The sequence below is a fragment of the Cuculus canorus genome, chromosome 13 (genome assembly GCF_017976375.1).
Source record: "Cuculus canorus isolate bCucCan1 chromosome 13, bCucCan1.pri, whole genome shotgun sequence".
In the NCBI taxonomy this organism is placed as follows: domain Eukaryota; kingdom Metazoa; phylum Chordata; class Aves; order Cuculiformes; family Cuculidae; genus Cuculus; species Cuculus canorus.
The window spans coordinates 6,000,097-6,016,936 of NC_071413.1; the positions used below are offsets into that span (position 1 = coordinate 6,000,097).

General features: G+C 46.5%; 2 protein-coding genes across 2 annotated transcripts in view; both read left to right on the forward strand.

The window, feature by feature from the left end:
* The window catches only part of CA5A (carbonic anhydrase 5A), a 43,178-nt gene extending 27,838 nt beyond the window's left edge, over positions 1–15,340 (forward strand). Inside the window, exon 8 of the transcript XR_008452152.1 lies at positions 15,215–15,340. The gene's annotated coding sequence lies outside the window, so the exon portion shown is untranslated. The remainder of the gene's footprint in view (positions 1–15,214) is intronic.
* SLC7A5 (solute carrier family 7 member 5) overlaps positions 334–16,840 on the forward strand; it is a 44,289-nt gene continuing 27,782 nt past the window's right edge. Inside the window, exons 1-2 of the mRNA XM_009563239.2 lie at positions 334–1,011; positions 15,215–15,340. Coding sequence (XP_009561534.2) covers positions 423–1,011; positions 15,215–15,340 — 715 coding nt within the window. The 5' untranslated portion in view covers positions 334–422. The remainder of the gene's footprint in view (positions 1,012–15,214; positions 15,341–16,840) is intronic.

The following is a 16,840-nucleotide window of genomic DNA, read 5'->3' on the forward strand; positions in this document are numbered from 1 at the left end:
AAAGATGTTGGGTTAAAACACACAGACCCCTGCACCCTGGGGCAGACACTGGGGGCTGCTCTGGTCCCTCCATTCCCTCTCTTTGGGGTGCAGGTAAGATGTTGGGTTTACACACACACACTCCTGCACCCCAGGGCAGACACTGGGGCTGCTCCGCTCCCTCCGTTCCCCCTCGTCGGTCTCTCTGGGGCGCAGGGACGGAGCTGCCGCCGCTGCAAGGCTCCCCCGGCACGGGGCGGGGTGGCAGCCCGGTGGCCCCTTCCTCCCCCCCTCTCCTCCTCCTCCTCCTCCCGCTCCCCGCCCGGGGGAGGGGCCGCGCTCCCGCCCCGCGGGGACAAAAGGGGCGGCCGCATGGTGGGCGCTGCGCCGGGCGCTCCGCCGCTCGCCGCGCCGTTCGCCGCTCCGCCCAGCCCCGCCGCACCATGTCGGGCGGCAGCAGCAGCAGCGCCAACGGCAGCGGCATGGTGAAGAAGAGGAGCCCGGCGGGCTCGGCCTCGTCGCTGCCGCGGGAGGAGGAGAAGCAGGCGATGGAGAAGATGCTGGAGGCGGCGCAGGAGAACGGCTGCGCCCGCTCGCCCTCCGCCTGCGGCTCCGCCGAGGGGGTGACCCTGCAGCGCTCCATCACGCTGCTCAACGGCGTGGCCATCATCGTGGGCACTATCATCGGCTCCGGCATCTTCGTCACCCCCACGGGCGTGCTGCGGGAGGCCGGCTCGCCGGGGCTGTCGCTGGTGGTCTGGGCTGTGTGCGGCGCCTTCTCTATCGTGGGCGCCCTCTGCTACGCCGAGCTGGGCACCACCATCACCAAATCCGGCGGAGACTACGCCTACATGCTGGAGGTGTACGGCTCTCTGCCCGCCTTCCTCAAGCTCTGGATAGAGCTGCTCATCATCCGGCCCTCCTCGCAGTACATCGTAGCTCTGGTCTTTGCCACCTACCTGCTCAAGCCCATCTTCCCTACCTGTCCGGTCCCTGATGAGGCAGCCAAGCTGGTGGCCTGTCTCTGTGTCTGTAAGTATCTGTAGACCCTCTCTGGGTACCTGCTGCCCTGTTCCAGGTACCTCCATCTCCCCGCCAGGTACCTGCTGCCCTGCTCCAGGTACCCCCAGGTACCTCAAGGTGCCTGCTGCCCTGCTCCAGGTACCCCCAGGTACCCTCAAGTACCCACTGCTCCACTCCAGGTACCTCCAGGTACTTCAAAGTGCCTGCTGCCCTGCTCCAGGTACCTCTAGGTACCTCTGAGTACCCACTGCCCCGCTCCAGGTACCTCCAGGTACCTGCTGCACTGCTGCCACACTCCACATACCTGCTCCAGGTACCTGCTTGTCCAGCTCCAGGTACCTGCTGCACTGCTGTCCTGCCCCAGGTACCTCCTGCACTGCTGCCCCATTCCAGGTACCTGCTGCCCTGCCCACCATCCCCTTCCCCAAGAAGTCTGTGCCCATCACTTTGTAGGAGATGCACCAGCTCTCCTCTGCTACATTGACTGCGTACTGGTTTAGGGGGAAATGCCGTGCCATCTGAAATAAATGGAACAAAAAATTCCCAGACTGCCACTTATGGGCTGGCGAGGCTCTCCGATTCCCGGGAGAGCAGCATGTGCTTTGCCTGTGTGCTGGAATGGGATTCTCATGCCCTCCCGCAGGAGGGTGTTTGGGCAGCATCCCCTCGCAGCCCTGCAGTGCTCAGATGGGCGTTTATGGGAAGCGTAGGGCAGGATAATGTGTAGCTGGGAAATATCTGTAATGAGCAGCTGGTGCTGAACGCGGCCTGTGCTGCAGTGTTGGGCTGTTTTCAGCACGCACGTTGAGATGAGACGTGTTTCAGCTCTATATGCCCCGATACCGTGCTCAAAACCAGTTTGGGTTTTCATGGTAGCTAGCGTTTTGTCTCACGGGGTGTTGCTTTGCAGAGATGTTCAGTGATGCTGTAATGAATTTAGGGCAAATGAGGTCTGCCATGGCACACGTGTCTCTCCTGCTGTAGTTTTTGTCATCTCTCGTATCTTCAGGTCTGCTTTTTTGGTGGTGAAGCCTAATTTTTTCATTCCTTCAGTGACTGCAAAGTCACCCCATCCAAACTCCTCAAATACAGGACCATTTTCTGCCTTTTTCTTCCCTTTCTGTATTCAGTCAGTGTTCCACTCTCCTGGTAAGTTCTTGTGCCATTGTGATCGTGTATTGCAGATGATGTGTAATTTTTTTGTGAGGGCTTTATAAAGCATTTATTTGCTGTACAAAATTACAGTCAGATGGCTTTTTTTACTTTTCATTTTGAGGTTGTGAAGTCTGCTTGCTTGTGCTGCCCAAAGGGAGATTGTGTTAGATTCCTTCACCCTCTCAGGATCAATCGCAGGCATTCAAATGTTGCAGCACGTGGTTATTCCATTATTATGGAAGATAAATTGCCTGTAAATGTCTTCATACACAAACTGACCGAGGCTTTGATAAGTACATTCTATGGCTGGGTGGTATAAAAAGATAAGTAACAGGCAGGACAGCAAATTGTACTTTCTTTGGGCAAGTTTCAAACTTATTTATTTGTCAGATAAATTTTTAGGAGCATAATCACAAGTAGACACACACACGGACTTACCATCCGAGTTTTTAACAAGTGTAGTGGATTTATTAAGGAAATAATAACCCAACAAAGAAAGCTTTAGCAGATTTAGAGAACAGTTCTGCTGATGGGCTTCTTGCCTCAAGTCAGGCCTTGTGAAAAATCTGGTTTTAGAGCTTTTCTGCCAGTCTGCAATGTGGTTTGTTCAGCAGCACTGGTGAGAGAGGCGTGCGTGCATGTGGTGCTCACATTTTTTGCAGAGCAGCTAACAGAGCATCGATTAGATGGACTTTCTTACTGTTTTATATCCCAAGTTTTCCAATGTGAGAACATATTGTAGTTGACGAAGCCATTGAGAACATGTTTCTAATAATAAGTAACTTTTCATCTGCAGGAGCTTTTCCCAAAATAGGTGAGATAAGGTTTCTCTGTTCCCATTTTACTTCTTAGAAAACAAATAGGGGGTAAAGTAGACTTGCCCACGGTGAGATCTGTTCAGGGACAGGGTGGATCGCAGCATGAAATTCCTCGATGCCAGATCTCATTCCCACTTATGCTTCTCCAGTAAGTAATGTGTCTCCAGCTTTCTTCTTTGTTCTTCTTTCGTCGTCGTTCTTCTGAAGCAGAAATTGTTCTTGAATGCTTATCTTGAAGTGCTGAGAAAAGACTTACTATTTCTACAAATCTGTGTCATTCCCATGTGTTTCTTCTTTAAACTTTGCTCACCTTTACACTACTCGCTGGCTACTATTTTGTTTACGCTTTGGCTTAAATGTTTGTTTGTCTCCTTTGCTGCAGAAGGTTAGTTCATCCTGCATTGTCTTCAGCAAGTTAGTTTTCTGTGACTTTGAATTTTGGAATTAGCTTTTCTACTGTCTGGTGCCAAAACCACATCATGAACTAGGAACAATAAATGAAGTAAATCTGGCTGAAGGACTTAGTGAATCACGCAAAACTTCTGTGGACTAACAAACGACTTTTGTTACATGGTTGTTCCAAACATACTCCTGCCCGGTGAGATATTATTTTTTTCCGAGAGCCCTAGGGCAGGGAGAATGGCCTATTTGTGCATGCGCTCTAGAGCATACATTAATGAATTATCTCAAAGAGAGGAAGAATGATTTAGGAAGCAAAAGGGGAATGTGAGGCCCTGGGCTGGAATACAGTTGACTTATTATGTAGCCAAAACTCAGTGGTCTAGAACAGTACCGGCTGTATTCTTTGCAAAGTTTGTATCTCAAGATAAAATGCGATTGGCTGCTTGGTTTCTAGTAAGAGGAGAAATAACAAAAGTTAGTTGTTTCCACTTTGACTGTAACTGGGTTTGAACAGTTGAATAAATAACGTGTTGTTCGGTATTTGCCACCGTAAAGTACAGAATTTGAATTCCTGGGCATTAAGATAATCTAAATAAAAAGCAGTCTTAAAGAAAAAAATCATTGTAATGGGGAATTTTGTTGCCTTAAGGTGCTGAAGAAAATAAAGTGGGTGGTAAGTAGAATTTAACTACAGATAGGTATTTTCTGCTGTCAAGATGGTAATCTACAGGCAGTTGGTATGCAGGGCTACTTTTTCCCTAAGACAACATGAATGTTTATTATAGTTGCCAAATAAAAGTGTGGGAATTCACTACAGGGAGGTCTTCCTGTAGCAAAATGGGTCAAGCTCTTCATCATTAGCGTGGCTTGTTTTATGTTCACCACCAAACAGCCATTGCTCCCTAGTTGTAAGAATTTCAGGTAGTTTGGCTTAATGCTTTGCAGGCTGTGGGTTACTTGAGTAACTCTTAAACTGCATGCTGTGAGGTTGGATGGCCGATTAGAGCTGATAAATCATAAAAGCAAATGCTAAGGGATGACAGGCACAAAGTCCACCTGGTATCCAAGCATTTTTGAACACAGAAAGTTAAAGTTCGTGAAACTGAGAATTGATGGATCTGCATGAAAATCCAACAATAAGTTGAATTCTCCACTGTATTCTCATCTAAACCAATTTTACCGCTTCTGTAGAAGATGGAGGGACAGTTGCTAGGTCCTGACTTTGCCTATTTGATGACATCCTCCGTTACAGTATCAGTGTTGTACATGACAAAAAATTAAGCTACTAAGTATGCCATACTCTGTGTCTCATGTGCACATTTGAAGCCATGTATGTAAATGAGAGAATCCATGATATTTTTGTCAGCTCCTCTTTTTTTTCTCTTGAGAAAGCATCACAGTGGAATGTACATTCACACTACACTTCCAACATACTTGTGTCTTTTTCTGCTATCTTCTACAATTTATTTTGACTTTGAATTAAAATAATACACACTTTTAAACAGAATATTTAGGTGGCAAGTGTAGTTTTGAACGAACTTGTCTATATATGTTGCAGAACCATTTTCGTGTAGCAGAATCAGGTTCGTGTCAAACTGTTCAATCTTGTCTTTTTTTCCCATTGAAAAGGTGGTGTCCAGGTAGTGGCCTGAATGGTGAACCTGGAGCAGCATCCAGCTGAAAACGCATCTCTGATGTCTTACGGTCCAAGTGGGTCAGATTCGCCTTTACAGCTGGCTGACAATTGTTTAAACGTTTCTTCGTTTGGAACTGATAAATCATTTAAAAATCATTTAAAAATCGTGGAGAACAACCTAATATACAATGTGTGTTCTAGAGATGGCTCAAGGATAAAAAGTTTCAAATTGCCCAGTTAAAGGTAACATGCAAATCTCTTATTTCCAGCTGTTAATTTGCAGATTTCTTACATGTGAGAGGTCTTTGAATGGCAGTACAGTAAATTCTGGTAGATAAGGGAGACAAGAGATAATACTGCTTCCAGACCTGAGCTGGTTCTTGCTTGGCATTTCCCAAGTGCCTGAACCGTTCTTCCTACACATATTCTTACATGCAGGCTGCCACAGCCCCCCTGTGTGCTACAGAAGAGTTTATTCTATAATCTCCTGATTTCTTGACGATATAATCTGTCCTACAGAAGCTTGAGAACCTCTGCCAGTTGGATATTATTTTACTTTTGCTTTTCAATGTCAATTAGTTATTTGATTGTTAGCTTCTGAGGCGTTTTGTCACCTGTTAATTATATATGCTAATCTGGCACTAATAACCCCAATATTGCTCCAGCAATGTCTGCTGCTTCCAAAGCTACAGTATTTTAATCTTCTTTAACATTTCTTTAGACTTCCTTTGCTGCTTCTGATATACTATTTTGGGCGCTTCTCCTGCAAGCGTGGAATTCCAATACAATGATCACGTCTTTCTGATTTGTCTCTTCTGTTATGAACAGCCTAACGGTGGAAGAATTAGTAGCAGTCAGTGCAGAGTTGAGTCGTGTCTAATAGCACATGTCCTGTGGAAGCATAAGTGCCCGGTGCCCCCCTGAGTAACTTGTGAGTTAGAGGAGAAGAATGATATCAAATCCAGGGTTTGGTGCAAAGTGTATAAACACATGCCTTGAATGCTTGCCAAATTATAGCTGTAGTCCATAAGAGAGTATTCATCGTCACCATTTCAACTGGAAATCGTGTATGTTGAAAGCAGGGACACCTTTATCTAGTATTAAGGTTTTAATACATCTTACGCTTGTCTCTTTAAGATGGGTTTATTCTGCAGCAGTGCGACTTGGAATTAATCTTCCAGGACAAGAAGAGTGTGAAGCTTTGAAGAATTATCTTTTTTTTTTCCCCCTTCCAGAAAGGTGGATTAAATGACTAAACCGTATCAGTAAATAGGCACTTTTTTGATCAGAGTGGAAGGAAGGGGTCTTTGTAGAATCCCTGCCGTATGGCTAATGTTGAAAGACTGAGGTTGCCTTTTTGAAATCTGCATTTAATTAGAGAGAGTAGCATTAATGAAAATAGCCTCTGACACTAGCAGGATTCTCCTGAAATGGATGAAAGTTTGAAGGACTCTTGAAACCACAGCAAGCAGCTACAGCATTTCTTGGTGCTCCTCTCTTGGCTTTCACAACAAATGTCCTACTAAATTTTATTTTATTTGAATGATTTATGCTACCACTGAGATCCTTCAGGGTCTGTCTCTTATGACATGAACAAATTGGTGAGGCTTTTTCAGAGAAACTCGCGATAGTCAATCTAATTCAAAGCAACATCAGTAGGTATTTAAAGGATTCCAGTAGTCTCTCAGTCCCAGTGTCAGCTGTGGCCAGTAGGTCAAATGCAGTTTCTTGCCAGCTCACGCAGAGCTGCATTCTGAGCCTCTGCACGGCATAGGTGCTGTGATTCGGACTAAAACCTGCTTGGAATTTTTTATTAAGTTCATTAAGCTGAGATTTAGTGCTCGATGCTGAAGTTCAGCCACCTTCCTGTGGATTTGTGGAGCCTAAGTCAGTGCCACTATGGGAAGGAGTGCTAGGAATGGTTGGACTCGATGATCCAATGGGTCCTTTCCAACCTTGTGATTCTGTGACTTCTGTATCAGTGCAACATCATTGTGGACCAGGTAAGGTGCCACGTTTTGCGGGTCCAGTAGCTGACTTTCTGGCAAGGATGATTGTGTCTGTGAAACTTGATGTGCACATAAACTATTACTAGATGTTGTTTGCTGTTAGAAAGATATTTCATAAGAGGTGAGGATGATAGTTTCACAGTCCTTGTGATTTGCTGGAAATCAAAGATTAAAATATACCTTTTTGTTCCTATTACCGAGTCTATATTTTGTTTGTCTTCCCATAGTAAAATTACCTGTTTCGTGGAACTGCTGCATCACTCTGGAAACTTTGATAGTAAGAACACAAATTTCGTAGAAGCATAAAATGTTTTGGGTTGGAAGGGAGCTTTACAGGTCATCTGGCCCGGCTGCCCTGCAGGAGCAGGGACATCTTTAACTTGATCTGGTTGCTCAGAGCACTGTTGAGCCTGACAAACTTCTTTCTAAGGAGTCAAGATAGTAACTCCTACCGCTAGCTAGGATTTGGCTCCCCTAGCATTACTAAATTCATCGTAGCTTTTCATGCACCACCCAGCCTGCATAAACTGCATTGCGGTTATTGCGGTACCTTGGTACCAGAGCAATGGGTGCATTTATAGAGGCTTGAGGGGCAGCCTCTGCAGTAGCTGCAATCCAGAAAATTCTTCCCTGAGCTCTCCCTCCGGGCAGTCCTGGTGCTGCCTCTTGGCCCCGACTATGCTGTGCTGCTTGGCGCAGCTCTTGAGAGAGCGGTGACAAGTAAGTGCTTGTTCATTTATTCTTGCAGAATTCTGTAAATTTGAGGGTGTGGATGCTTCTAGGAGCTGTGCTGCATGATGAAGTGCTGGCATCATCCCGCTTGGCACTAACTTCTCTGGCTCCCAGCTCTGAGGCTGTTTCAGCACCAGGGGCTTCTTGGAGTTGAAAGCCAGCAGGGATGAAGCTGTGACACATTCGGAGTGTCTGCGGCCATTGGTTGGAGACATCCAAAGCTCATGGTCTCAGTTAGGGCTGGGTGTGGAGGCAATCCCTCTCCTTAAACTCCAGTGGTAGGGTGGCCTTAGCTTTCTCCTGTTGTTTGTGGATGTGCCCATCCTCTTGATTCCTCAGCAGTGCTGTTTTGGGAAGAAAAAAAAAATAAAAACTGTAAACGGTTGCCAGATATGCCTATTATTGTTTTAGTATAGACATGTTTGCTTTGGGGCCGAGTGCTCCTTTGCAACAGCCTCATGCCACTAAGCGTTTCCTTTCTACAGACCCATTGCTCTGGCTGTTAAGTTTCTCCAGGGACTTGACCTTGAGGAAATACCTGCAAATATTTTCTTTCTGCTTTTCCTCTTTTCTGCCATGCAGGGCACAAGTCTTCACTCGGTATCTATCACGTTTCCTTAACCATTTCTTGTGTATGTCGTCGTATGAATGTCTCACATTAGATTGTGCTGTTAGATATAAACACCTCAGACTGCTGGAAGACACTGTGGCTTCACAGCCACCAGAATATAAAGGTGGGAGGTATGCGACCTTAGTGAATAGTTAAAGCATTGATGTCCCCATGGTTTAGACCACTGTAGTCACTGTAGTGTGAGTCCTTGTTTGTACTGTGTGGAGTAACTATGTCAATCTGTCTAAGCTCTTGCAAGCGTAGGCAGCAGTTTGCTTAAAAGCATGTGGACCATTTTGTGTCTGTGCCATGTGCTGCTGTCCTCCCTGTGGTTTCTTTCTTGGTGGCTGTGGACTTAGCTTTTCTCTCTGTGTGAAACCTGGTCGCACTGTCTTTGGTGGAAGAGGAAACTGCTTATCCATTTTCTGCACTTTATAAGGAGCGAAAGGAGCAGCCTTTGCTGTAGGATGGTGAAATGGAAAGGAGCTGAGAACTGTTCTGCAAGTAATTGTGAGACAGAATCTCGGTATCATCCTGTAGCAGATGGCAAATGGAAGCATCGTCTTACAACTGGAAGGGCTAAGTGCTTTGGAAATGTGTGAGTTACAAACATTAATCATCGCACAATTTGTCCTCTCTGTGCAGACAGTATTACAGTCTCTGTTTTTGTGGTGGGGAAGCTGAGGTGGAGAATTTCCTTTCATTCTTTCCCATTCTTTTCCCCCCTACCCTGCTATGCGTTTTCATTCTGGTTCTGTAATACCACAAATAGGAATCCATGGGTAGCTTGCAGCAAGTTAATTAAGTCTGCTTCTTTGAAGCAAGCTACTCACACACATTTATCCTTGTTGTAGAGATGTGTACTGAATTATATAGGAAGCACCACAGGTTGAGAGCAGGGAGACCTATAGAAGATGAAATAAAGGACAAAAGTGACATTGTGCAAGTCTTGTAAGGTATGTAACCTCACACACAGCATGAATGCAGCTGTGCGAGTACCTCAAGAATTCCTACCCCCATTTCAGAAATGTTTCACCTGAAAAGCTGCTAAAGATCTTGAGTTGAGCAAAATCCCATCACCAAGTTACATGTGCTGATGGAATTGGATCCTTTCTTCCCCCCACCATGAGTGAGGACGAGTGCGCAGAGCTGTGGATTGACTGCTTGTTTGGTTTTTTTTTCAAACAGAGCCTCCCCACGCGCTATTTTCTTCTTCTCTGATCCACGGTCACGTTTCAGTTACCCAGGAAAGCTGCAGCCCTGCCTTTTCTGTAGGATAGTTGCCAAGAGCATTGCATCATAAATGCCGAGCCCTAGTTTACCTGTATTAGGGCTCCATTCACAAGCTGTTTGCTTTGGGCAGAACCACATCCCTGCAGGGCAGCTTTACTCATCCCGCCTTTTCTTTGTAGACACAGGAGCTGTTGTTAGTTACAGTGTGTTTATCATGGTCTTGTTCCATGTGGGGATTCGCATGATCCCTTTCTGTGTCTGCTTTGTAAGGATTTATTCTTGTTGTCATCTAAAAATCATGTTGGGGAGGGATCTTTGAACTTGGGACTGGGAAATCAGAGGAATACGCCCAGAAACGTGAACTAGGGTGAAAGGTTCTGTGTCCTGCATCGTATTAGTCAGTTTATCCTTGGTTCCTATCGGTAATGGGGAAATTGTCTGATTCCACAGGTGAGTGCCAGCGGAGCAGGTTCAGTGAGGTGCCTGAAGCCAGCTGGGACTACTAGGACAGAGTAAATAAGTGAAGCCAACCCACTGTTGTCTTTACAAAGCCAATCTTCTCTTCAAAAGCCTCTGGCTTCCCCTGGGGTTGCAGTGTCTGGAAAGACAGCTCACTTCACCAGAAGAGATGAAGGGGTGAACAGCACCTTGTAAGCATGTTCTTTCCACAGCTGTCAAAGCCGAGTATCTTTCCTACTTCTGCCAGAAATAATAAGTGAATAAATAGAAGTACCTTCTCTCACATCTGCAATCACTGCAGCTTTCTAGCTCCTATTATCCCAATTACGTAAAGCCTTTGGAGAGGGGCTGCTGGATCAAACAGTCTGTGTCACGTCAGGTCATGCTGAAATCCATATTCCTAGAATGATTCCCAAGAACAGCCCTGATTGTTCACGCTAAAGGGCTGCCTCGCCGCATAGCTGGCTTCTAACAACAGCCAGTGGCTGTAGCCTTAGGAAAGGCGCTGCAGGAATTAGGGCGGCGCAGTCTGATCTTTCCCTGCATTGTATCATTGCCCTCATTTATAGTAAAGCTGTGGCTCTGCAGCTTTCTCCTGTTGCTCCTGTGGAGTTCATCCAAGGTGAACAGAGCAGTGCCAGGAGGAGTCCCTCAGCCCCCGCCTCGCAGGGCAGCATCTTGGATCAAAGCAATCAAACTTTCTGCTTTAAGAAACCCTAACCCTCTGGTCTCCTGGGAAGTTGAGCAGCCACTGGAATTTGTCTTGGAGTTTTACTGAAAAAGTACTCAGTCTGTTTTCATCTCAGCGTCTGTAGGAGTCTTTCGGCTGGGTAAGACTGGAGTTTTTTAGCCCTTGTTATATTGAAAGCATTTAAGTGTAGTAACTCCACCACACTCCTTTAGGAAAGACAAATATTGTTACACAGTGGGAAAGGCGAACTAGAGGGATTGTGACTCGAAGGGCTCTGACTCTCCACTGGCCTGGAAGAAGCTCTCGGCACTCTTTAGAGTCTCTGGCCCTAAGTGTTTTCTTATTTTTACAGAGCCTGTTTGTGTGGCACTGATATGTTTTTGAGGGCTGAACACAGACGCTTCTACTGCTTTTCACTTTGAGGAATGTGGAGAAAGCTTTTGCCTTTTATGTACACCACCACCATCCCACAGCCTGTCCAGCAGACTCCGTGCAGAACCAGAACATGAAAAACAGCCTTGAGAAACTCAGTATTTAATGTGGAGGGTGAGGCAGCTATTGTCCAAGAAGCAGAATGCCTAAATGGGGAAGGGAGTATCGCTATCACACCTCTAAGAGCTGTCTTCACTAACAGGAAAACTGTGCTTTTAGATGCATTAGCTCATCCTTTAAATATCCCTCTGTAAACAAGGAGAGTTTTATTTTTAGCATAATCGCTGGTCAAAGGGAGTCTTGAATCCTCTGTTCTCTCCCCGTCCTCCCCATTAGGATTCACTAGAGGTGCTGTACTTCGTGATATTTCACTGTTTTCTCCCCCTCGGCTCCCTCCTGTAGCACAGACATACTGTAAGTTGACCTTGCTAACCTTTTTTTTCTCCTGCCTTAGATATCTAGACAATCCTCCTTTCGACATACTTGTTGGAGCTTATCTATCAGAATCTTGCTGTGAGGTGACAGAGCTGTGACTCTGCAAACTGACAATAGCGCTGGCCTGCTGCTTGATGCTGAAAAGCCTCCCAGACCAGGCATGAGGTGTCCTGAATAGATGCACCATCTCTTCCCTGAAGAGCAGGGGATGGAGAGACCGTGGGACAGGGGGTTACATTTCGGGGAGGTGATGTGGCAGGTTTGTCGGCACGGTTCCTCACTGCTTGCTCTCCACTGTGTGCTGGAGCAGGTCAGCCAAAGCTCGGCTCGTGGTGTCCTGTGACCTGTGCAGGAGCCTGTAGGCATATGGGATTCCTTCCCAATGAAAGCAGCTCTGGTTCATTCCAGTCTTGCCCGTTCTGTATGCCCAGACACTCCCAAAGTGCTGAAGGGGTTTGAAAGGCATGATACAAAAGTAGTGAATCTGAAGTTGCTTATTTACTTCTAGCTTTGTAGGGTATGGATCACGTCCTTTTCTTTGTGAAAACGTCCAATTCATTTCTCCAAACTTTAAATGCTCTTGTATTGAGATGAGACCAGGTCGTAGGAGCTTGATGGGGTGGGGATCCTGAAACCAGGCATCCTATCCTGGGATGTGCAGACTGCTGCACTGGGACTGGCTTTCCTTCTCTGCCTAAAGATCCCCTACAAGCAGCCTTTAGCTCAGCAGTGTACGGACACTTAAATCCTCTCAGCCTGCTATTGGATGTGGCTGTAGCAGGCTCCGAGACCCCTGTGACTGAATGATGCAACTCGAATCCCTTCTGGCTTGCTTGTGCTCTGAGTCACCAGGAAGTCCTGTCAGTCTCGCGACAGTGGGAACGTGAAGTTTCAGCATTGCTGTCGGACCCAGATACTGCAATCCCTGAAGGCTGAGCTCTCTAAAGCCAGCCTGTGGGTACATCTGGCCCTGCTTGTGCCCCTATGTTCCAGGAAGGCTATTCCCAGCTCTGGCGTGGGCTCCATGTGTGATTCCCTGAACTCTTACCAGTGTAGTTGCTTTCTCACAGGCAGGGCAGGATGCAGGGTGGCAGCGAGCCAATAAGGCCCTTTCAAATTCCCAAATACTCCTTCCTCCTCCCACGATTTTGTTTCTCAGTTGGCAGTTTATTATGCCCTTGCTGGGAGGTGGGGTGTGATGCTGTGGGAATGTGCTTTGCTCCAAGCTGATGAGATGTGAGCGGCTGTGTTGCATGGTCCGGCTGCAAGCCAGAGAGCAAAGGCAGGCACTGCTGATCCTGTGTAACCATCTCGTGTTGGAAGTGAGATGCGAATAGATGGTGTGCTGGTGCCTCTGTCCTATGTGTGCGCTGAGGCTGCACTTGGCTGGATGCCGGTTTGTGATTGAGAGGTAACCTTGCTTCAGACTAGGGGTGTCTTGTGGTTTTTCCTGTGATGCTCAGCGTGTTTTGAAGGTTTTAAGACACTGCGTGTTCTTGCTGGGCAGTAATTAAGCCATCCAACTTGTTATTTCTGCCCCCCACCTTTATTCCTTGCCTTTCCCCCTTATTCTGAAGCAACCTGTGTGACGCGGTCCCTCGGGGACCGGCTTGTGGCCAGAGTCTCTGCTGGCTGTCTCCTGGAGACACTGCTGACCTGATGAATGTGCTGCTGATCCCTGTCGTATCTCTGCGGTTTATGGCTCAAACATCTACATCAAATGCTCCGGGCTTTAAACTGTGAGTGTAGATATAGCCTGTATCCAAGAGAGGATGTTCTGCATCCAAGCTGAATATTTTGGGGAGCAGCTGTTTGGCTCTGGGTGAGGCAGTGGGTTCCTGTGAAAATGAAAAGGTTGGGGGGAAGAGTTTTACAGGAGTGCAGAGGCCAGCCTGGGAATGAAATGGGTGATAGACAGATGGATGAATGCAGTAGCCTCATTTTTTTCTAGTGTGTCCCATAACAGAGCAGCTGTAGTTGCCTAACTCTGCCCTGCACCAGCTTTAGAAAAACTTGTCTGGCTCCGGCAGAGTGAAAATACAAGCTGCAACCTGAGTGGGAAGGGACCCTGCAGGGAAAAGCCTCCAGCTCACAAAGGTATGTTGAGGTCTGCTCCTTCTTGAGCTACTCGGTGACCGGTCGGCTCCAGGGGTTGGTGACAAGCTGGAATGGAGGCGGTGAGGGATGGCTGTGTGCAAGGAAGATGAGGAGGTGAGGACATCCAGCATGTGAGGCACTGTCATTCCCTGCGTGACATTTGTCTGTCTCTATAACAAGCAACAGGCTCTGGGGAGCTGTGTGAGCAGGGCACAAAAATGGTAAGTGATTTGGAAAAGCAGTAAAAGTTTTAGCCTTTTTTCTTCTCTGAAGCAGGTGAGCCTCGGCCAGTCAGCACTTTGTGGCTTTAGACGAGCCCTAGTTCATGCTGTCCCTTGCCTGGTAGGAGTGCCGCACCGAGTGGTGGCAGGAGCAGGCGATACAGAGGGGGGCGATGGGGGAACAGGGCGGAAAATGGTAGGAAATTAGGCTTCATTAGTTGCATTAAGCACAGAGCAGCTGGTAGGTGGCAGGAGCCTGTGGTAAAGCACAGTGCTGCACGAGGAGGCAGTGTAATCCAGTACAGGAAAACAGGCACAGCAAACCTGGGCTGTTGTGCTGGCCTGGCTCTGCGCAGCCTTCTTTTCCATTGCTGTGTGACCATTTGTGGGTCGAAGCAGAGGATGAGTGTCCTTTGGTTCGGCTTCTCTTCCCATCTGCACCGCTGACCTGTAGGCATTGTTTTCCTCATCACTTGCCGCATGGGCCAGGACAGGGTTGGCTCTCCCTTTATGTTTAAGCAGTGAGCAGCACAACGTGGCTTCGATGACCTTTTAGGTGCTGTTGTTATACAAATAACTATATATCAGCTTTGGAAGTTTGTCCTGACATTTCTGCAGTGTTTTCACACAAGAGCAGCTTTAAACTGGATTGACTTCATAGGGATTGCAGCCGAGTACTTTGATGTTAGTGGTTGCAGTAACCACTTTTATTTGTATGCCCTCAGAAGTGTACTTGCCGGTGCAGCCCAGCCTTCGTATGCACTAATCAAACCACCTGTTGCCAAAACGAAAGACAAAACAGAGAAGTGCATGGCTGCAGAGCCTTGCGTTTGAAAAGTTTCTATTTCAGGAAGAGACTCTGTGTTTGCTTAAGTTTCAGCAAAAAAATCAAATGCTAATTTGCCATAATTGGGTTTTTGTTTCGTTTTGTGTTTGTGCCTCTTTATCGGCAAATGCTCTGATAGGATGAGGGATAACAGTTTTAAACTGAAAGAGAAGAGATTTAGATTAAATCTTGGGAAGAAATGTTTTACCGTAAGGGTGATGAGGCACCGGTACAAGTTGCCCAGAGAAGTCGTGGCTGCTCCATCCCTGGAGTTGTTCTCAGCCAGGCTGGATGGGGCTTTGATCACCCTGATCCAGTGGGAGGTGTCCCTGCCCATGGCACGGGGCTCAGAGCTGGATGATCTGTAAGGTCTCTTTCAACCCAAACCATTCTATGCTTCTACAATTAAGTGTTTCACTGAAAACTGATGTTTCTTCTCTTGTTCGTTTCCCTTAGTGCTCCTCACAGCAGTGAATTGTTACAGCGTGAAAGCTGCTACTCGTGTTCAAGATGCTTTTGCTGCGGCAAAACTGCTGGCGTTGGCTCTGATCATCATCCTTGGCTTCGTGCAGCTTGGAAAGGGTGAGTATGTTTCCTTTTTCTCATGAAGATGGTTTACAGTTAAAGCAGAACCTGGTAATTATGGGCAAAGCCCAAGAGCCCTAACATAAGCATTTCAGATCTATCAGAAGTGCTTTACTAGCGTCGTTGGCTCTCTTGCATGCTTGGGTGATACTTCTAGCTCGTGCTTTGCAAAGGGCTGAGTGCTGTTGTGCATTTTATTTGTGAGATTTTGTATTTATCTTGCTCAAGTTACACTGGATTTCATATGACTGAAACCCAGCAGTTACCACCCAAGGTCTTTTCCACTTCGTTCAGTCACTTTAAGGCCCCTTTGGAGACTGCAGAACTGCCAAGTCTACAGGGAATGAAAATTTTGGTGCAGTAGCTCTCAAGCTGGTGGCTGGTCATGGCCATTTGCTACCAGAGAAATATCTGCCCATGGAAGCCAACCTCCAGTAGTTTTCACTCTTTCACAGACTGCCCCTGTACAGTTCCCTTCTTTCTGCTACAGGTACGGAATAGCTTGATCGAGTCCAAGGAGTCACATAGGGACGCCTGGGTCAGGCGAGGCTTCAGAAACCACATGATGAACAGCGATATTAGGGCTCTCAGCTGACAGTAGCACACGTGTCTGTCGACTAACATCCAATAGAAGGAGATAAAAATGGGAAGATAAAGCAAATTTTCTGATGTTTTTGCTTGTTATCTTCAGGCACACTTAAAATCCTCTCAAGTTTAGGGAGGTGTTTTTTCCCAAACTCATCTGACTGACTCACCCACACAAATAAGCTTTAATGTGTGCTTTTTTTGTGCGAGTTTTGTGAAAATAAACTTGTCTTAGGGAACAGTACAAGCTCTATTTGTTAAAGGTGGATTAAAGTCCATAGATAGCTCCTCTGGTCTCTGTACTGACAAGCGTTTGTGTATGTTTGTATGTGCACGTGGGTCTTTTTAATTCCCATCTCAGCTATGGGAACCAGTGCTGTCTTTGCAGAAATTCTTGCTTTATCAGAGGTTTTATTTTCTTCCAGCTCAATGCCTGTACTCAACAGGAACATTGTTTGAGGCTTATCATAAAATATACCTCCTTCCTCTTCATGTCTCCCCAGGCTGCTTTGCTGAATGTTTTTTCTCTCTTAGAAGGAGAAGGATAAATATAAATCCTTCTCAGTTCTTTAACATTTTACCAGTAAAAGGTCTGCTTGCAGGTAATAGTCTTAATATGCTTCTTATGATTCACCTTCCCTCCCTGTATACTGTTCTTTAGACTTCTTGTTGAGGATGAATCACTTTCTGTCCTGTTTCTTCAGGTATAAATGCATGCTAATTCCATTAACTTGTATCTGTAACCAACAAGAGATTTTCAATCTTGTGTACAAAACCCCATCCTATTTTGGTAGGTCTGGAGGGGGACAGCTATGACTTGTGTGCATCTTGCAGTGCAGATCATTTCATGTGACATTTAGTTTCCAGCTAAGCCCCCTGGCCACTTCAGACAGAGTGAAAGAGCAAAAGCAA